Here is a 22,564-nt window from a genome sequence, read left to right as displayed (position 1 = left end):
AATGGAATTTGTAATCATATTTTCATACTTCCAAATTTTTACACACATAGAGAGGAATATTTTAAGGCAACTTTAACCTTTCCCCTTCAGCCTGATTTTTGAAAGGAAGATCAAAGAAAAGCAGTTCAAACTCACACGTTCCTCCGGTTATGCAAGGCAGATTTAGACATTACACTTCAAAACCCGAGCCATTACTTCAGCATCACCAATCCAAATACCATTCCAGAGCTTTGAAGCAGCCCTAATGGTATCTTCCATTTGCAAGTAACACTTCTGTAGTCAAAAGATCTTACTCAGGGTGGATGTTAATGTAAAACCACTCAGACTACACAGACACACACGCCTGGAGGCAGACTGGAAGGTGTTCAGAAGCCAATGTAACACCATTACAGAGAGTGTCGGCCTAGCAGCTGTCATAAACACTTCATAATCACTCAGACACACAAACTGGATTCCCTTTAACTCATTATTTTATTTCATGCTGAATACATGTCCAATTGAAAAGGGAAAGAGAGAAAACAGTGCTGCAGATAAGCCAATTTTGGCTTATAGACTTTTTCCACTTTTAAAAGAGTTTGTCATATTGTAAACCTACCCTGATATAATCTGTTGATTGAAGATAGCTTTGCAGTAGATATCTAACCAAAGAGAAACGGATTATATCAAAAAGATGCCTAAGGTTTTTTTCTTCTGTAAAACAGATATCACACAAACGTGTAATATTGACAAGATGATAAAAAAAATGACTGATAGGGGCTTCCCTGGTGGCGCAGTGGTTAAGAATCTGCCTCCCGTGGAGGGGACACGGGTTTGAGCCCTGGTCCGGGAAGATCCCACATGCTGTGAAGCAACTAAGCCCGTGCACCACAACTACTGAGCTTGCGCTCTAGAGCCCGCGAGCCACAACTGAGGCTGCGAGCCACAACTACTGAAGCCCGTGCACCTAGAGCCCGTGCTCTGCAACAAGAGAAGTCACCACAATGAGAAGCCTCGCACTGCAACAAAGAGTAGTCCCCGCTCGCCACAACTAGACAAAGCCCGCGCACAGCAATGAAGACCCAATGCAGCCAAAAATAAATAAATAAAATAAATAAATTTATTAAAAAAAAAAGATGACTGACAGCACCAATGGTCGCAGGAAATGGAGCAACTAGAACGCTCAGATATTGCAGATATAAGTGTGTAATGGTACAACCCCTTTGGAAAACTCCAGGTAATTTCTAATAAAGTTAAATACATGCCTAACCTATGACCCAGAAATTCTACTCCTAGAGTACATAAATCTACAATTATGTTCATAGGAGCTTTATTCACTATAGCCAAAAGCCAGAAACACAAATGCTCATCAAAAGAAGAGCTAAACAAACTGTGGTACATTCAATCCATGGAATAAAACCCAGTAATGAAAAAAAATTGAAAATACAAACTACTGGGACTTCCCTGGTGGTCCAGTGGAAGAGAATCCACCTTCCAATACAGGGGACGCAGGTTCGATCCCTGGTCCAGGAACTAAGATCCCACATGCCGTGGGGCAACTAAGCCCACATGCCACAACTATTGGGTGCACGTGCGTGCCACAAACCACAGCGCCTACACGCCCTAGAGCCCGCGTGCCACAACTAGAGAGAGAAAACACACACGCCACAACAAGAGAGAAGCGCGCACACCGCAATGAAGAGACTGCGCGCCGCAACGAAAGATCTCGCATGCCTCAACGAAGATCCCGTGTGCCACAACTAAGACCCGACGCAGCCAAAAAAAAAAGGAAAATAAATAAAAATTAAAAAACAACTACTGCAACATGCAACAACATGGGTGAATTTTAAAAAGACACAGTGCAAAAGACAGACACAAAGTAGCACATACTGTGTACCTCTACTTATGTGAAGTTCAATGAGGCAAAGCTAATCTATGGTCAGAATAGTGATTATCTTGGGGCTAATAGTGACTGGGGAACTTTCTGAGTAAGAAAAATGTTCTACATTTTGTTCTCAATGGTAGTTTGACTTATTTGCGTATAAACATATATAAAACACACACAGTCATCAAACTACAGACTTGAGATTTGTACATTTTATACTATGTATATCTTTATTTTTTAAAAGTGTCTGTCATAAATAAACTGTGGTACCTCCAGACAGTGGAATATTACCTAGCACTAGAAACAAATGCGCTATCAAGCCATGAAAAGACATGGGGAAAACTTAAATGCATATTACTAGGTGAAAGAAGCCAATCTGAAATGGCTACATACTGTATGATTCCAGCTATATGACATTCTGGAAAAGGCAAAACTACATGGACAGTAAAAAGACCAGTGGTTGCCAGAGAAGGGTGCCCACAAGACTTTTACAGCAGTGCATACATAGGCAGAACACAGAGGATATTTAGGGCAGTGAGACTATTCTGTATAACACTCTAATGGTGGGTACACGTTATTATACATCTGTCAAAACCCATAGCATGTACAACACTGGAAGTAAACCCTAATGTAAACCATGGACTCTTAGTGATAATGATGTGTCAGTGTAGGTTCATCGATTCTAACAATGCACCACTCCTGATGTGGCATGCTGATAGCAGGGAGGCTGTGTGTTTGGGGGGGCAGGAGGTATATGGGAACTCTTCGTACTTTTAGCTCAATTTTACTATGAACCTAAAATTGCTCTAAAAAATAGTCTTTTTTGGGACTTCCCTGGTGGTGCAGTGGTCAAGAATCCACCTGCCAATGCAGGGAACACGGGTTCGAGCCCTGGTCCAGGAAGATCCCACATGCCACAGAGCAACTAAGCCCGTGCACCACAACTACTGAGCCTGCACTCTAGAGCCCGCGAGCCACAACTACTGAAGGCCGCACGCCTAGAGCCCGTGCTCCACAACAAGAGAAGCCACCACAATGAGAAGCCCGCGCACCACAACGAAGAGTAGCCCCCCGCTCACCACAACTAGAGAAAGCCCGCGCGCAGCAACGAAGACCCAACACAGTCAAAAATAAATAAATAAATTTATTTTTTTAAATAAATAAAAAATAGTCTCATTTTTAAGGCATCTATTAAAGAAGCTGAGCTCATTAAATATGAGCTTCAATTTTTTTCATCTGTAAAACAGGAATAACACTAACTAGTTAAATTGACAGGATAATGAGACAATAATGGGCAATGTGCCTAAAATAATGTGTGTGGTACACTCCGATTATTTTTTTAAATAGTTGCCATTATTTATATTAATATTATGAAACTTTACTATGCAACACAAGTGTCAAAATTCCCCAAAGTATCCCAACACTGCTCAGTGTTCTACAGCACTCTACTGAACCCTCCAACGTGACACAAATCTCATAGACCAGGGCTTCTCAGCACTACTGACATTTTGGACTGAACAATTTTTGTTGTGGGAGGTTGTCCTGTACATTGTAGGATGTTTAACAGCATCTCTGGCTTTTATCCACTAGATGCCAGTAGCAGCTCCTAATAGTGACAATAAAAAATGTCTGCAGACATAGACAAATGTTTCCTTGAGGGCAAAATCACTCCCATTTGGGAAGCACTGACATAGACTGCAATTATGTAGTGACATCGCGCACAAGTAAAATATGATCTCCTCAAGGCAGGGCTCAGCCCTTAGTTACATTTACACCTCCTAATACGTGGCATAGACCCTAAAGTTTCAGTATGGCTGAACGGAAAAATGAGACTTCTGTTAATTAATTTAAAAAAGGAGATTTTAGGAAGAAGGGATAAATTGGGAATGGAATGGAATGAGAGCAAACAGCAAAAGATTATGAAATTTAGTTTGGATCTTTCTGATATTGAGTCTCTAGCACACTTTGATGAAAATATCCAGCAAAAGGCTGAAATCTTGAAACATATTTATTAAACATGTATACACATATATACATGTGCATATATACATATACACGTACATGTGTAAATATATATGTAAATACACACACACACACAAACACACACACCCTACTAACTGCCAGACAATGTACTTGGCACCAGAGATACAAAGACCATTAGACATGATCACAGTTCTAGAGAGCCTTGTGAAGAATTCTCCCAACTGCTAATGTAAAATCAAGATTCCCAGAAAATACTGAAACTCACAGGTAAATTGAATCAAAAATTAGGAAATCAGAAATTCTCCATTTCATTCCTTTGGTCCTATGTCCAAAATTCAAACATTACATTGAATATGAACAAAATTTAGAAAATAGAAATCCTAGTTCCATTTCTTTTTAAGGTCCCCAGAAAACTAATACTTTCTATTATCTCACTCTTCCCATCTGAAAAAAATGAGGCAATTGATTATTGCCAATCAACTTGAATGAATATTAAGGGAAAGAACAGGTTTATAATGGATAGCACTTTAATAATTTTAATATTTAATAATACGGATATTTCAGTTCCATTTTTAAACAATTCTTACTAAAGTGGGTGTGTGGTGTGTGTGTGTACATATATATGCACAGTAACTCTTTGGTATTCTTAACTACACACAACAACTTTTCCCATCAAATTATATGTACCTGAGCCAGTAGTTTCAACCAAAATTTTCTCTGGAGTTGTGGTTCTTAACCAGAGAATGTTTGGCAATGTCTGGAGACGTTCTTAATTGTCACAATTCAGGGAGTTGCTTTGGGCATCTAGTAGATGGAGGCCACAGATGTGGCAACTACAATGTATAGAACAGCCCCCCATAACAAAGAGTCATCTGGTCCAAAACGCCAATAATGGCAAGAATGAGTCACAAACATATATAATTTGTATTTGCATACTTTCATGCATTATAATTTTAGTTAATTTCTTATTTAAAATAGTATTAGCCTTTTAAAACAATTATTTATTAATTTTGTTATCACTTCTGATAGTTCACATCAAGCTGACCAATACTCTTTAAACCAGAAACGTACACATAAAGAAAGAAGATAAAAAGCAAAGGCATAAATGAGAACCGTGTGATCAATGCACACTCTGTCTAGCTGCAAATAACCCCTAGGCCAGAGTTGAAGAATATTCATATGTGGTCAATCGAAAAAAAAAATGGGACTTAAGTCTCAAGATTAATCATTGTGTCTGCAGATGAAAATCTGAGTTCATGGGCTTCCCTGGTGGCACGGTGGTTAAGAATCCGCCTGCCAATGCAGGGGACACGGGTTCGAGCCCTGGTCCGGGAAGATCCCACATGCCGCGGAGCAACTAAGCCCGTGTGCCACAACTACTGAGCCTGCGCTCTAGAGCCTGCAAGCCACAACTACTGAGCCCACGTGCCACAACTACTGAAGCTCACACGCCTAGAGCCCATGCTCCACAACAAGAGAAGCCACTGCAATGAGAAGCCCACGCACCACAACGAAGAGTAGCCCCCCGCTCACTGCAACTAGAGAAAGCCCGAGCGCAGCAACGAAGACCCAACAGCCAAAAATAAATAAATAAATAAATAAATTTAAAAAAAAATCTGAGTTCATATCCTATGAATCCATCTAGATAAAGTTCAAAATGGGCAAAATGACCATAATTTATGGTGTTAAAAATCAATGTGGGGGCGGGGGATGAATTGGGAGATTGGGATTGACATGTACACACTAATATGTATAAAATAGATAACTAATAAGAACCTGCTGTATAAAAAATAAATAAATAAAATTAAAAAAAAAAAATCAACGTAGGGACTTCCCTGATGGTCCAGTGGTTAAGACTCTGTGCTTCCAATGCAGGGGACACCGGTTCGATCCCTGGTCAGGAAACTAAGATCCCACATGCTGCTCAGCACAGCAAAAAGAAAAAAAAAACAATGTAGTAGGTCAATTATATCTAAATAAAACTGGAAAAGACAAACTACAAAATTTTTTGAAAAATCATTGTAGATGTCTATTTCCTGGTTTTGATACTGTACTACAGGTCACATAAGATGTCACCTCTGGGGGACACAGGGGGAAATGTACCCTGAACTCTAATATTCTGCAACTTCCCATGAGTCTATAATTATTTCAAAATAAAAAGGTTTTAAAAATCAATTTGAAAAGAGACCAAAAAAAAAAAGAGCAAAAACACAGAGCTGGCAAGAATTACATGCTCATATTTGGTGGGGAAAGAATGGTCCTTTCAGGAAATGGTGCTGAATGAGTTAGTTGTTTTTTCTTTCTTTTTTTAATTCAAAAAAGCCTTGACCCCTATGTCATACCATACACCAAAAATTTCAAAAGGATTATAAACCTAAAGATAATAACAACAACCTTCTAACAGAAAACACAGGAGAATATCTTCATGGCCTTAGAGTAAACAAGGATACAAAAAGCATTAAGAATAGAGTAAACCAGGCTTCCATGGTGGTGCAGTGGTTAAGAATCCGCCTGCCAATGCAGGGGACAAGGGTTTGAGCCCTGGTCGGGGAAGATCCCACATGCCACAGAGCAAATAAGCCCGTACGCCACAACTACTGAGCCCGCGCTCTAGAGCCCGTGAGCCACAACTACTGAGCCCACACACCACAACTACTGAAGCCTGCGCATCTAGAGCCCATGCTCCACAATAAGAGAAGCCACTGCAATGAGAAGCCCACGCACCACAACGAAGAGTATCCCCTGCTCGCCGCAGCCGCAACCAGAGAAAGTCCGCGCACAGCAACGAAGACCCAACGCAGCCAAAAAAAAAAAAAAAAAGTACAGAGTAAACCACTTAAAATCTGATCTGGATTTCTTTCATCAAAAGACAATATTAATAAAGTGAAAATGTAAGAAAACCTATAAAGAAGACTATTAGGACAAATGGTGAAACCAGAAAATGGACTGTGGATTACAAAATAGCATTGTATCAAATTTAAATGTCCTGGTTTTGATAATAGTGCTATGGTTGTAAAAGATAATGTGCTTATTCCCAGGAAATATATACTGAATTATTTATGGAAAAGGGGGGCATAAATGGTTCAGAAAAAAATCTTCACAGAAAAAAAAAAAATGAGAGAATGATAAAGCAAAAGGGGCAAAATGTCCTTCATTGGTAATTCTGGGTAATGAGTAACAGGAGTTCCTTGTACTAGTTATAAAATTTTCTGAAAGTTTAAAATTATTGCAAAACAAAAGCATCTTTAAACCCCCACAATGAGATACCAACACATACACAAAAAAATGATTAAAATTAGTAAGACTGACAATACTAAGAGTTAATGAAAATGTGGAGCAAATGAAACTTTCATACATTGCTGGTAGGAGTACATATTGGTAAAATCACTTCGGAAAACTGGTTGGGAATATCTACTAAAGTTAAACATACACCTACACTATGACACGCAAATCCATTCCTAGCTCTATATCCAAGAGAAATGGGTGCAGCATATACCCACCAAGGAACACTTACAAGAACGTCAGAGCAGCTTTATCCATAATGCTCAAAAAGTAGAACCAACAAAAATGTCTATCAGGTGTATAACGAACTTTTAAAAATGCATTGTGGGACTTCCCTGGTGGTCCAGTGGTTGGGAGTCCGCCTTCCCATGCAGGGGACGCGGGTTCAATTCCTGGTCAAGGAACTAGGATCCCACATGCCCGGGACAGCTGGGCCTGCGCGCCTCAACTACTGAGCCCGCGTGCTCTGGAGTCCGAGCGCCACAACTAGAGAGAAACCTGAGTGCCACAACGAAGAGCCTGCGTGCCGCAACCAAGACCCGACACAGCCAAATAAATAAATAAATAAATTTAAAAAAAATAAATAAAATAAAATGCGTTGTATTCATGATAAAATAGTATATAGCAAAAATGAGAACAAATTACTTTTACGTACGATAACATGAAAGAATCTCATAGTCACACTGTTGAGAGAAAGAAGCCAGACACAAAAGAATAGATTGGGTTATCTGTGTCCCCCCATCCCCCCCTTTTTTTAAGTTCAAGAATAGAAAAAGCTAATCTCTGGTGATAGAAGTCAGAATAGTGGTTACGTGGAGGTATGAGGACAGTATTGACAGGAAAGTGGCATGAGAGACTCCTGAGTTGCTGGAAATGTTCTGTCTTAATCTGAGTGGTGCCCAGAAGGTTACATACACATATAAAAATTCAGTCTGCACACTTACGATCTGTGCACTTTATGATATTTAACATGCACAGTAACATTTATAAGAAAAGAAAAAGCTGTCTTCCACACACTCGTAAGTCAGCTTGTGTCCAAAGAATATCTTCCATTTTAGAGTGGAAAAACATCAAAAATACTTCAAACAAGAAAAATACCAATTTATAATAATAAATTTCAAAGTCACTTTTCAAATCAACAAAAGTCACATAAAGCCACTATTTAAACACTGGAAAGACTAAATTTCAGATACAAGACTTCTCTAAAGTGACACCTTAAGAAACATACACTACAAAAAAAATTTTCCTCTACTAATATGAATGGATTCCACAAGTTACTTCAATATTATTCTTTATTTCTGCTTCTATTCACTCCATGACACCCAAAGATCTTTCATTGCCAGGTGACTAAAGAGCCATCCATTACTTCTCTTTCCAGTAACAAGACACTGGACCAAAAAAAATAAGACTACTCTCAACAAAGGCAATTTTTTGATTTGGGTCCATATTCAAACCTTCTCTGCTTGCCAGTTACCCAAATCACTGACTTTATATTGTTCCCAAATGAAACCCATAAAAATTGTTTCCTGGCTAGCAATCTTGACATGGCAAGGTCTGTTGGCACCCAACTTCTAACAAATAATAAACTAATTGGAGTTCACCTCAAATATGTCCTTGCATGTTTTCTCTAAAGTTTTTTGTGTAAAGGCAACACAAAAAGTGTAAAAGCTACACTAAAAGCTTTAGGGCAAATCTTTCAAGGGAACAGCTATACTTTTCTTAGCTCAATGTGTTAGCGACACCTAGTGTTATTTCTTTGCAGTACATGCAAAAGCTCCAAGAAAACACTTCAAATCTTAACTTATTGAACCTAAAAATATACTGTTTCATACAATGCAACTCTCATCTTCTAGGTGCTGTAATGAATACATTTTCAAGACTTGTTTAAGATATTAAGCATTTCAAAAGAGGATGAGAAAGCTAAGTAGCCATTTAACAGCAAAAAAGTATGGAAAAATTTCAGGACTTTTTACAAAGGTACTATCTTGAAAATTTTTAATGGCAACACTTTATTATTTAAACTATACAGTGCAATTTTGCCTTATAAAATTTTCAACATAATGTAAGTCTAATTCTAATAATCAAATTCTATTTCTTCTAAAACTATGCCATCTTACATACCAGGCAGCACCAGCCCCAAATCAAGATCTTGGAAACATCTTTGATTCTTCTCTTCTAAATGTTTTATCAGTTACCAATACAACTAACTCAGTTCAGGCTCTCAACATCTCCCAAGTAGACAATGTGAAACTGACGGGCCTCAGCCGACAAAAGGAGCTCAGACAGCTGGGACTTGTGTGGCTAGGGCTCCGTGCCCGCATCCAACAACAGGAACAGCGACAACCATCAACGGCCTTAGTTGCTCCATGGCATGTGGGATCTTCCTGGACCAGGGCTCAAACCCGTATCCCCTGAGTTGGCAGGCGAATTCTTAACCACTGTGCCACCAGGGAAGTGAAATTGACTCCTAACTGGCCTCATATCCTTTTCTTTTCTCCTTTACTCTCTATTCATTGCAAAGCCACTGCAAAACCAACCTTTATTGAATACGGATTTTGGAATATATCTCTGTTACTCAAAGATTCTTAATGAATTCATAGTGGGGGGAAAAATTAATAAATCCAAATCCTCATCCTGCAATTCAAATCTCCTCCCTGAAACTTCTATATCTCATTGCATGTCCCCGGAGAGCTTACAACCACTAAAATGAATATTAATGATCACAGAGATGTTACTTGTGCTAAATGAAATAACAGATGACGGCACCATGTCTAAAACACACCCACTGTCATGAACAACTCCTCCTCCAACTGGTTGCTCGCTGATACTGCTTGTCAAACCATGTTATGAAGGCTCAATTACTTTTTTTTTTTTTTTTTGGATTTCCATTCTGGCACAAACAGATACGTCTGTAAATGACAAACGCAGGTTTGGATGATGCGCAACTGGCAAACAGCTATAGGTTTCCAAAAGCTTACTCTCAACTTCTGTACTTATCTTGTTGCAAACAGTAACAAACATTTCACTGACTATCAACAGTTCATGGACCAGCAACAGTCCATAGTCCACAAACTCACCGTCTTTCCACCCAAATCTGCTCCTATTCACTCCCTATTTTTTTTAATAAATTTATTTATTTTATTTATTTATTTTTGGCTGCGTTGGGTCTTTGCTGCTTCCTCTAGTTGCGGCGAGCGGGGGCTACTCTTTGTTGTGGTGCGCAGTCTCCTCACTGCGGTGGCTTTTCTTGTTGCAGAGCACGGGCTCTAGGCGCGCGGGCTTCAGTAGTTGTGGCGCGTGGGCTCAGTAGCTGTCACACTCTATTTTTATAAGAGGCATCACTGTCTACCTCTGTTCAAAGCTCTCCATTGGCGTCTACAACTCAATTTTTTTAACAGGCAAAAAAACTGTACAGATAATCCCTAAAAGATATTCAAATGGCCAACAAATATATGAAAAAGCATTCAACATTATTAGTCATCAGGGAAATGCTAACTAAAACCACAAGGTATCACCCTCCAGAATGGCTAAAATTAAAAAGATGGGACTTCCCTGGTGGTCCAGTGGCTAAGACTCCACGCTCCCAATGCAGGGGGCTCGGGTTCAATCCTTGGTCAGGGAACTAGATCCCACATGCCACAACTAAGAGTTCACATGCCGCAACTAAAAAAAAAAAAATTAAAATGATGGACACAACACCAAATGTTGGCAAGGATATAGTACAACTCATACATTGTTGGGGGAAATGTAAAACGATACAACTACTTTGGAAAAAATGTTTGGAAGTTTGTTATAAAACTAACTATATTCCTACCCTATAAAGCAACAATTCCACTTGTAGATATTTACCTAAGAAAAATAAATGCATATGTTTACAAAAAGACTTACAGAAGAATCTTCACGGCAGCTTCATTCATAACAGGCAAAAGCTATTAATAGGCCAGCTATCCCTCATTAAGAGAAGGGATAAACTATGGTATATTCATATATTGGAATACTATTCGGCAATTAAAAGGGACAATCAACAAGAGTGAATCTCACAAACATTATGCTGAGTGAAAGGAGCCTTACACAAAAAGAGTCCATACTGTATAATAGTACAGAAAGTTCTAAAACAGGCAACACTAATCTACGATGGAAAAAAAAATAACAGTGGTTGTTTCATGGATGGGATGGAGGAAAAACTGAGAATAGGCATGAAGGAAATGTCTTGAGTGATAATCAAGATCTACTGTATATCTTGACAGAGATTTGGGTTGCCATGCACTTGTCAAAGTTCAGGAAATTTACATATTAAGATTTGTATATTTAATTGTGTGTAAATTTTACATTAAAAAACTAATCAAATATTGAACATTAGTTAATGAAAAAGTAGTTAGAGGAAAGTATGCTGATGTTTGCAATTCACTTTGAAATGCATCCAATAAGATCTACAGGTGGAGACAAAGTAAGTACAGTAAAAATTTTCATGGTATAATCTAGGTGGTGGGTATACATGTTTTCCCTGCGAAACTTCTGAAGTTCTTCCAATGGTACAAAGCTCATTTTGTAAGCTTTATCTTTCAAAACTCTAGCCCACCCACCTCTGAGACACCATCTAGCATTCTTCACCTGCCCACTGAGCTCCACCAAATTGCCTCCTCACTATTCTTAAAAATAGGAAATATAATCCGGACTTCCCTGGTGGCTCAGTGGTTAAGAATCCACCTGCCAATGCAGGGAACATGGGTTCGAGCCCTGGTCCGGGAAGATCCCACAGGCTGTGGAGCAACTAAGCCCGTGTGCCGTAACTACTGAGCCTGCGCTCTAGAGCCCGTGAGCCACAACTACTGAAGCCCGTGTGCCACAACTACTGAACCCGCGCACCCGAGAGCCCATGCTCCGCAACAAAAGAAACAACCGCAATGAGAAGCCCACACACCGCAACGAAGAGTAGCCCCTGCTCGCCGCAACTAGAGAAAGCCCGCGCACAGCAACAAAGACCCAAAAATAAACAAAATTTTAAAAATAACAACAACATAATCCTATGAGAGAGTACTGCCTTTGAATGCCCCTCCCTCAAATACCCATAAGTATCACTCCTCCACACTTCTGCTCAGAGGGTCTTTGAGAGAGGCTTTCCAAGACCACCTCATATAATATAGCAACCCACAACAATATCAACCACCCCACCTTAACACTTGGTAACTTGTTTATTATCAAAGCATGGTACATGTTTATTATCATCTTCCCCATCCTCCAACCCACCTACCTAGAATGGAAATTCCGTAAGAATAATGGTTTTGTTTTACTCATTGTTGTCCCAGCACCCTGAATAGGGTCTGGCATATAAAAGGCAATCAATAAATCTTTGCTGAGTGAATGAATTAATAAATGAATGAGGCAAGTATAAATGGCATGGCTTTACAAGAATGCAATTTGGTAAATCTATCAAGAGTTTTAGTATATTTACTTTTATTGATCTCCCCAAATTACATGATCATAAAGATATTTATCTCAATATTCTTTAAGAAGAAAAAAACTTACGAAATCTAAATCAATGTCCCACTATAGAGAAAAGAACATTTCCACCTCAGAGCCTCTGACTTCACTACGTGCTGTTCCAATCTTACTGTGGCTAAATCTTAATTAACTTTTATGCCGCTTCCTTATTATAATCTCTTATTATTTTCTTCATATTACAATTTCTCTATTAATTTATTTTTATTTAAATCCATTTCTCCTACTAGCTCCATTCGAGCAAAGGCTATGTCTATTTTGCTCAAAATACATACTTTATCCAAGAATTGTAACGAATAAATGAACAATATTTACGTTCTCACAGTTCATGGTACCAAGTCAATCTATGTGTAAAACTGGCCAGAAAAAAAAAAATCAAGAACGTAAGCAAGAGAGGATGGGAGGAAGACGCAAGAGGGAGGAGATATGGGGCTACACGTTTATGTATAGCTGATTCACTTTGTTATATAGCAGAAACTAACACACCATTGTAAAGGAATTATACTCCAATAAAGATGTTAAAAAAAAAAAAAAGAATGTAAGCAAGATATTTTAAAATAACTGAAGTCCCCACCAGGGACTTCCCTGGTGGTCCAGTGGTTAAAATTCCTCGCTCCCAATGCAGGGGGCCTGGGTTCGATCCCTGGTCTGGGAATTAGATCCCGCACGCCGCAACTAAGAGCCCACATGCCGCAACTAAAGATCCTGCATGTGGCAGCGAAGATCCCGTGTGCTGCAACTAAGACCTGGCACAGCCAAATAAATAAATAAATATTTTTTAAAATAAATAAAATAAAATAACTGAAATCAATGCAAAGATAACAAGAGCTAAAAGAACTATGGGAGTTAAGAAAGGAAGAATAGGGCTTCCCTGGTGGCGCAGCGGTTGAGAATCTGCCTGCCAATGCAGGGGACACGGGTTCGAGCCCTGGTCTGGGAAGATCCCACATGCCGCGGAGCAACTGGGCCCGTGAGCCACGGCCACTGAGCCTGCGCATCTGGAGCTTGTGCTCCGCAACAAAGAGAGGCCGCGACGGTGAGAGGCCTGCGCACCGTGATGAAGAGTGGCCCCCGCTTGCCGCAACTAGAGAAAGCCCTCGCACAGAAACGAAGACCCAACACAGCCAAAAATATATATATAAATAAAAATAAAAATTAAGAGCTTTGAGATATAATTAAAAAAAAAAAAAAGAAAGGAAGAATATACAACTACTGTTTTTTTCTTATGACTCCCATAAAATTATTCGGTCTTTAGTCCATGTACATGTATAACTTTGATTTTTTTTTTTTAATTAAGAATTTTAAGCAAGAGAGCCTATATTTACATTACCAAAAAGAGGCAATGTCACTGTTAGGCACAGGTGGGAAAAGGGCCTATTTATCCAGAATATCAACATCACAAATAATCATTCTTTCTTATGTTGCATTAGATGTGTTGAAAGAAGGGGCCTGACAGCTTGGGAAAGCTATGAAAGCTGGTGTTTTCCTGCAGCCATCTCATACACAAAGTGGTAATGATTGGGCAGCAGAGAAATTACTTCTGCACAGTTCTGCTTCTGAGCTAACTCCACTTAACTATATTCCTAGATATCATCTAAGCCTTGTTCATATTTGTGCACTTACATAAATAGACAATTTTTTTACATGTTTAGCCAGGATGTTTATTTTCTTAATCTGAGACTCACAGGTGGGACAGTTACATAAAATCAACAGAAGGGAACCCTGTGCACAAACTTGAAGAAAAAACTGAGCTGTAGTTTGGACAGGGTTTGATTTCTGCCCACCCGCACTTACTGAAAAGCAAATACAATTTATGGTCTGCGAAGATCCCTAAGAGCCAGGATTATTTCTAGGTTGACCAACATAAGCTCCCCAGTGTCTAGCACATGGTAACACTTAAGTGATTACTGAATAACTGACTAGTGATAAACAAGTTTCAGAAGGGTTTAGTTAGAGTAATGGGTAACAGTCACACTAGTCTACAGAAGATGAATATATGAAGGTACTTCGTAACCTATTACAATGAAAACTAAAACTAAGGTGCCATACTACTTGCATGGCGTATCTTCTGCTATCACATAGGGGAAATAGAGCTCTTAGATCATGGGCTTTGAATCTGAAGTCAGAACTGGGTTTGAATTCCAATTCCACCTCTTATAAGTAGTGTGACTTTAAGTGTACTTTAAGAAGTAACCATAATATGCAAAAGAATCAAAAAGAAAGGGAAAAAAATTCTAGCTTAACCACCCACTAACAAGAGGCTTCAAACAATGTGGTAAATGCATCTATTAATGGCACAAATTAAAATTCTATTGGCTCCAGGCCTCCAACTGCAAAAAAAAAAAAACACACAATAAAGGGTCCACCCGCCAACTCCCCCCCCACCCCAAAATCTGCAGGAGAGACATGATATCTAGGCCATGCCAAACAGCAGAATATAACTAAGTACACGCCAAAGTATGCAGTCCCTACTACACTTCACTGAGCTGTGATCCTACCAAGCCTCCTCCTCTTTTAGTACATTTTATTTTTGGTCATCCCAAAGAAGAACATGTAGGATTGAAGAGGGAAACTGGGAATAGTATTTGGCAATTTAAAACATTTATTAAAATTATGACTTATCCTATATAGATACAAAGACACAAAATAACCTTTGTTCAAATTCATGTATTACATCATTGTTTCTAATACCAGAAAGGGGGTGGGGGGTGGAAATTTAAGTTTTTCCAATAATAGGAAACAAGTTACATAAATTAAGGAAAATCCAAAAAACAGAATTATAAGCAGTTATAAATTCCATAGAGAAGCTCTCTGAATACTGATTTATAAGTAAAAAACAGCAATGTACAGACAGAGTTGTATAATATGTTCCCTTCTGTTAAGGAAGGGCAGGATGGGAGAATTATATGTATATATGTTTTTATTAGCATAAAATATAGCTATAAGGAAAAGAAACATAACTAGAAATCCTAGAAAACTAGAAACTGCTCAAGATAAGGGAAATTGGGGACAGCAGTGGTAGGGAGTTTTGTTACTCACTTATACCTCCTGAATTTTGTACCATGTGAATGTTTTAACTGATTCAAAACATTTTTTAAAATGATCACTATTTTTTTTAAAAGCCTTCTGTAAGCCTCTTTACTCTTCTGTAAAAATGCAGTTAAAGATAATAATAATACCAACTAGGTAGAGTTACTATGATAAGAAATTGGATCTTCCATGTAAAGTGATTCCCACAATTGCTGGCCCACATTACAAATCATTTACAACATCTTTAATTTCCCATTTTCCCCTTATCCCTTGGGCCTAGTATGGGGTTCCACACACAGCAGTCCCTTAGCAATTGCTTGCAAAATAAATGGATGAGACCTTAGAGAAAATATCGCCAGGTTTCACACCAGCTAGCATGCTGAAAAGTATTATATTTCAGGGATTCAACCATCTTCATACTTACAGGGATGCTCCAGACCTGCATTCCATCACTGTAGCCAATCATAATCAGCAAAGGTGGCTCATTCCCTGTGCTATGTATTTCATGAAATTCCAGATTTCTTGATGTATCTGCATCAGAATTAAGTAACAAAGGAGCAAATTAAAAAGACAACCCTCAGAATGGGAGAAAATATTTGCAAATGAAACAACAGACAAAGGATTAATCTCCAAAATATACAAACAGCTCATGGAGCTCAATATCAAAAAAACAAACAATCCAATTAAGAAATCAGCAGAAGACCTAAATAGACATTTCACCAAGGAAGACATACAGATGGCCAAGAGGCACATGAAAAGATGCTCAACATCACTAATTATTAGAGAAATGCAAATCAAAACTACAATGAGGTATCACCTCACGCCAGTCAGAATGGCTATTATCAAAAAATCTAGAAACAATAAATGCTGGAAAGGGTGTGGTGAAAAGGGAACCCTCCTGCACTGCTGGTGGGAATGTAAACTGATACAACCACTATGGAAAACAGTATGGAGGTTCCTTAAAAAACTAAAAATAGAACTACCATATGACCCAGCAATCTCACTACTTGGCATATACCCTGAGAAAGCCATAATTCAAAAAGAGACATGTACCACAATGTTCACTGCAGCACTATTTACAATAGCCGGGACATGGAACCAACCTAAATGTCCATTGACAGATGAATGGATATTCAGAAGATGTGGCACATATATACAATGGAATATTACTCAGCCATAAAAAGAAACAAAACTGAGTTATTTGTAGTGAGCTGGATGGACCTAGAGTCTGTCATACAGAGTGAAGTAAGTCAGAAAGAGAAAAACAAATACCGTATGCTAACACATATATATGGAATCTTAAAAAAAAAAAATGGTACGGATGAGCCTAGTTGCAGGGCAGGAATAAAGATGCAGACATAGAGAATGGACTTGAGGACATGGGGTGGGAGGGTGAAGCTGAGGCAAAGCGGGAGTAGCACTGACATATATACACTACCAAATGTAAAATAGTTAGCTAGTGGGAAGCAGCAGCCCAGCACAGGGAGATCGGCTCGGTGCTTTGTGACCACCTAGAGGGGTGGGTTCAAGAGGGAGGGGATATGGGGACATATGTATGCATATGGCTGATTCACTTTGGTGTACAACAGAAACTAACACAGTATTGTGAAGCAATTATACTCCAATAAAGATCTATTAAAAAAAAAAAAAAGACAATGCCAATCAGCAAAAACAAGTACACTTCTTTAATGTTACTGGCATAACAGTTGTTTAAATTGTTATTCAATACGAAGTTCTGAAGTATTTGGAAGACATTTAAAGGAAAGAAAACAGGAAGCTGAAATCACAAAACTAGTATTTTTTTTTAACAGTACCTATAATTATCAGCACAGGTAAGGTTTTAAAAATCAAACTCTCTCAGTAGAGTACAAGTACCAAGTACCACCCCACTACACACAAAGAGTAGACTACAGAACCTAACACAGTGACAGCAGTACCCAGTAGGAAACTAGTGCCAGGTAAAAGCACAGAAGGAGAAGTGCCCAGCGGAAGCACACAACATAAACTGTGTGGGTTCACAAGTTGCATCTGGACACTCTGAGAAATAATAGGCAGAGCACAGGGAAGAGCAAGATGCGGAGAGGGTTTTGCAAACAGCTAGAGGTCTTGTGTAAGTAGGTAGACACAAGAGTCTGTGAAATTTAGTACTGTTAATGTTCCTCAGTTTCCTCACCTGTAAAATGAAGGTCATCATACTCATATGTCAAAGGATTGTTGTAAGAGTTAAATGGGATAATATAAAAAGCATTTAGAATAGTATCAGGCATAAGAAGCACTATGTTGATGTTATTACTGTTGTTATAAAATCATGCTGCAGTAAAAAAAAAATAAAAATAAATAAAAATAAAACTCTCACTAGATACCTAGGAAATACTAATATCAGGAACAAAACCACCTGTAAATGATAAATGAAAATAAAATATTTTACCAAAGTTAACTAAACATAAATATGACATATAATCATCTAGAATTTCTAATATATGCAAATTTAGCAATGGAAGAAAAATTATATTCCTTTACATACAGGAATTAAATCCTGCTATATCTGAACACACTGGGCATATAGTCCACTACAGAAGAACTGTGTGGTTTTTGTTTTTTTAATTTATTTTTGGCTGCGTTGGGTCTTCCTTGCTGCACTTGGGCTTTCTCTAGTTGTGGCGAGCGGGCCTATTCTTCATTGCGGTGCGCAGGCTTCTCATTGCAGTGGCTTCTCTTGTTGCAGAGCATGGGCTCTAGGCACATGGGCTCAGTAATTGTGGCTTGCAGGCTCTAGAGCGCAGGCTCAGTAGTTGTGGCTCACGGGCTTAGTTGCCCCGCGGCATGTGAGATCTTCCCAGACCAGGGATCGAACCCGTGTCCCCTGCATTGGCAGGCGGATTCTCAACCACTGAGCCACCAGGGAAGTCCGGATTATGTTTCCTATATTTAAGAATAGCAAGGAGGCAATTTGGTGGCGCTCTGTTAGGTTCTGTAGTCTACTCTGTGTGTAGTGGGGTGGTACTTGGTACTTTTACTCTACTGAGAGAGTTTGATTTTTAAAACCTTACTTGTGCTGATAATTATAAGTACTGTTAAAAAAAAAAAAAACTAGTTTTGTGATTTCAGCTTCCTGTTCGCTTTCCTTTAAATGTCTTCCAAATACTTCAGAACTTCTTATTGAAAAACAATTTAAAAAATTTCAAATAAATCAATACCAGGGAATTTTAGATGTAAGTGACAAAGGTAAAGTTAATAAAATACTAGAGGAACACCGTAGAAACATATTTTCATGATTATGGTACAGGGAACAACTTTACAACAGAACACAAAAAAACTCTTAGCATAAAAGATCGGCAAATTCTACTACATTAAATTTATTACATTAAAATGAAGAACGTCTGTTACTCATGAGCCACCCTTACCAGAAGAGTGAAAAGCCAAGCCACAGCATGGGAGAAGAGACAACTATAACCCCACAAGGATTCATCTAATACATATAACAATTAAACATCAATATGAAAAAGATAAGTTATTAGAAAAATAGGCAGGAGACATGGAAAAACACTTCAAAAATAGTATAGTCAAATCATCAGTGAACATGAAAAGTGGCTCAACCTCATCTGTAATCAAGGAAGTGCTAATTAAAACCACAGTGACAAAACCAAGTGGTGGCAGGATATGGAGTAAAGAGGCTGCTTATTCATTGCTAGTAACTGTAAATCAGTACAATCACTTTGGAAAACAGTTTGACAATATATACTCAAGTTGAAGATACCACGCCCTTGACCAAGTAGCTCCACTCTAGGCATATACTCATTAGAAGCCTCAGCACATATACACCAAGAGATAAGAATACTCACAGCAGCATTACTATAAAGACCCAAAAGCTGGAATCTACCCAAATGTCCATCAAGAGGAGAATGGACAAGCACAGTGGTACACGGATACAATGGAAGACTATTCAGCACAGAAAAAAATGACCCACTACCATATACTATAACATGGATGAACCTCACAGACATAATATGCAAAAAGCATAACATGTCAGACACAAAAGTCTATATACCAAACAATTCTATTTATATGAAATTCAAAATCACTAGGCAATTAGGTAGCAACATTCTATCTCTTACCCTAGGTGATGGCTACACAGGTGTTGGATTTGTAAAAATTCATTCATTGATCCATATTTTTGTGTTATTTACCATGATATATTTGCATAATAAATAAGGTTTTTTAAAAATCATAAAGCAGTAATATCCCTCCCCCTTTATTTGACTTCATTTCCTCTCCTCCTAGAAGCTAAATTCCTCATCTATTTATAACTGTCATCTGTTTTTCATCTCTCATTCACCCCAAATCCATTTCAGAATGTGTTTCTGCCCCTAACACTCCTCCCAAGTGACTTTTGCTATGGTCACCAATAACCTCCAAGTTGTTGAATCCAATAATGTTTTTCAAGCACATCTTGTTAAGATGATTCAGCAGCTATAACCGATGCTCACCATTTTCTCTGCTGGCTCATCCTTTTCTAACTACTCTTTAAATATTGGAGTTACTCAAAGCAAATTCCTAAACTCTGTTTTCTTCTCACAGCATACGCTCCCCAAGTGATCTCATTCCAACCACTGCTTCAGTCAGTATCTGCTAGTGACTTCCTCAGTGTGGGTTTTTGCATGTCTCAGTAGAAGATCAAATTCCACTCAAAGATCAGGATTTCCTCCCCAAACCTGATCTTCCAGAGCTCCCTATTTTGGTGAATAGCATGTTTATCTATGCAGATAGCAAGATCAGGAACCGCCTTCTTCCTTCCCTCTAGCAATAAATCTATGACCAAGCTCCTAAACAGCTCTCTTCTTACATCACCACCACCCCTGTCTACAATATCTACTGCAAAAGCCTGAGTGGCTTCCTGCCTCCACCACTGCCTACCAAACTCCATATTTCAGTCAGACTGCTCTTTTTAAAATACAAATAATGGGGAATTCCTTGGCGGTCCAGTGGTTAGGACTCCGTGCTCTCACTGCCAAGGGCCGGGGGTTCGATTCCTGGTCGGGGAACTAAAATCCCAAAACAGGGCTTCCCTGGTGGCGCAGTGGTTGAGAATCTGCCTGCCAATGCAGGGCACACAGGTTCGAGCCCTGGTCTGGGAAGATCCCACATGCCGCGGAGCAACTAGGCCCGTCAGCCACAATTACTGAGCCTGTGCATCTGGAGCCTGTGCTCCACAACAAGAGAGGCCGCGATAATGAGAGGCCCGCGCACTGCGATGAAGAGTGGTCCCCACTTGCCGCAACTGGAGAAAGCCCTCGCACAGAAACAAAGACCCAACACAGCCATAAATAAAATAAATAAATAAATAAATATTAAAATCCCAAAACAAACAAACAGAAAAACAAAAAAAGGGACTTCCCTGGTGGCGCAGTGGTTAAGAATCCACCTGCCAATGCAGGGGACATGGGTTCAAGCCCTGATCCGGGAAGACCCCACATGCCGTGGAACAACTAAGCCCGTGTATCACAACTACTGAGCCTGAGCTCTACAGCCCGCGAGCCACAACTACTGAGCCTGCATGCCACAACTGCTGAAGCCTGTGCACCTAGAGCCCGTGCTCCGCAACAAGAGAAGCCAGCGCAATGAGAAGCCAGCACACCACAACGAAGAGTAGCCCCCGCTCGTGGGAACTAGAGAAAGCCTGTGCGCAGCAACGAAGACCCAACGCAGCCAAAAATTAATTAATTAATTAATTAAAAATAAATACATAAATAACCTGCTTTGGCTACTTCTTATACCTTTTTCAGTACAGTGCCTTAAGAAAAACAATCTGAGGTAGGGGCAAGATGGCGGAAGAGTAAGACGCGGAGATCACCTTCCTTCCCACAGATACAGTAGAAATACATCTACACGTGGAACTGCTCCTACAGAACACCCACTGAACGCTGGCAGAAGACGTCAGACCTCCCAAAAGGCAAGAAAATCCCCACGTACTTGGGTAGGGCAAAAGAAAAACGAAATAACAGAGACAAAAGAATAGGGACGGGACCTGCACCAGTGGGAGGGAGCTGTGAAGGAGGAAAGGTTTCCACACACTAGGAAGCCCCTTCGTGGGCAGAGACTACGGGTGGCAGAGGGGGGAAGCTTCAGAGCCACGGAGGAGAGCGCAGCCACAGGGGTGCGGAGGGCAAAGCGGAGAGGTTCCCGCACGGAGGATCAGTGCCGACCAGCACTCACCAGCCTGAGAGGCTTGTCTGCTCAGCCGCTGGGGCGGGCGGGGGCTGCCGGGAGAGAGTCCAGGAAAAAGACTGCAGCTGCCGAAGAGGCAAGAGACTTTTTCTTGCCTCTTTGTTTTGCGGCGCGCAAGGAGAGGGGATTCAGAGCGCCGCCTAAACGAGCTCCAGAGACAGGCGCGAGCCACGGCTATCAGCGCGGACCCCAGAGACGGGCGCGAGCCGCGGTTATCAGCGCGGACCCCAGAGACGGGCATGAGACGCTAAGGCTGCTGCTGCCGCCACCAAAAAGCCTGTGTGCGAGCACAGGTCAGTCTCCACACCGCCCCTCCCGGGAGCCAGTGCAGCCCGCCACGGCCAGGCTCCCATGATCAACTTCCCCGGGAGAGCGCACGGCGCGCCTCAGGCTGCTGCAACGTCACGCCGGCTTCTGCCCCCGCAGGCTCGCCCCGCCTCCTCCGTACGGCTCCCTCCCCCGGCCTGACTGAGCCAGAGCCCCCGAATCAGCTGCTCCTTTAACCCCGTTCTGTCTGGGCGGGGAACAGACGCCCTCAGGCGACCTACATGCAGAGGCGGGTCCAAATCCAAAGCTGAACCCCGGGAGCTGTGCGAACAAAGAAGAGAAAGGGAAATCTCTCCCAGCAGCCTCAGAAGCAGCGGATTAAAGCTCCACAAACAACTTGATGTGCCTGCATCTGTT

At 40.2% G+C, this 22,564-nt stretch overlaps 1 protein-coding gene across 4 annotated transcripts in view; it reads right to left on the bottom strand.

Moving 5' to 3' along the window:
* BCAS3 (BCAS3 microtubule associated cell migration factor) overlaps positions 1–22,564 on the bottom strand; it is a 595,828-nt gene that overhangs the window by 552,151 nt on the left and 21,113 nt on the right. For all 4 annotated transcript variants that reach the window (XM_061176783.1, XM_061176782.1, XM_061176784.1 and 1 more), the window contains exon 5: positions 16,080–16,186. In XM_061176783.1, coding sequence (XP_061032766.1) covers positions 16,080–16,186 — 107 coding nt within the window. The remainder of the gene's footprint in view (positions 1–16,079; positions 16,187–22,564) is intronic.

The sequence above is a fragment of the Eubalaena glacialis genome, chromosome 19 (assembly GCF_028564815.1).
Source record: "Eubalaena glacialis isolate mEubGla1 chromosome 19, mEubGla1.1.hap2.+ XY, whole genome shotgun sequence".
NCBI lineage: Eukaryota > Metazoa > Chordata > Mammalia > Artiodactyla > Balaenidae > Eubalaena > Eubalaena glacialis.
The sequence above is the reverse complement of the archived record's forward strand: the minus strand, read 5'-3'. Positions and strand labels throughout refer to the sequence as shown.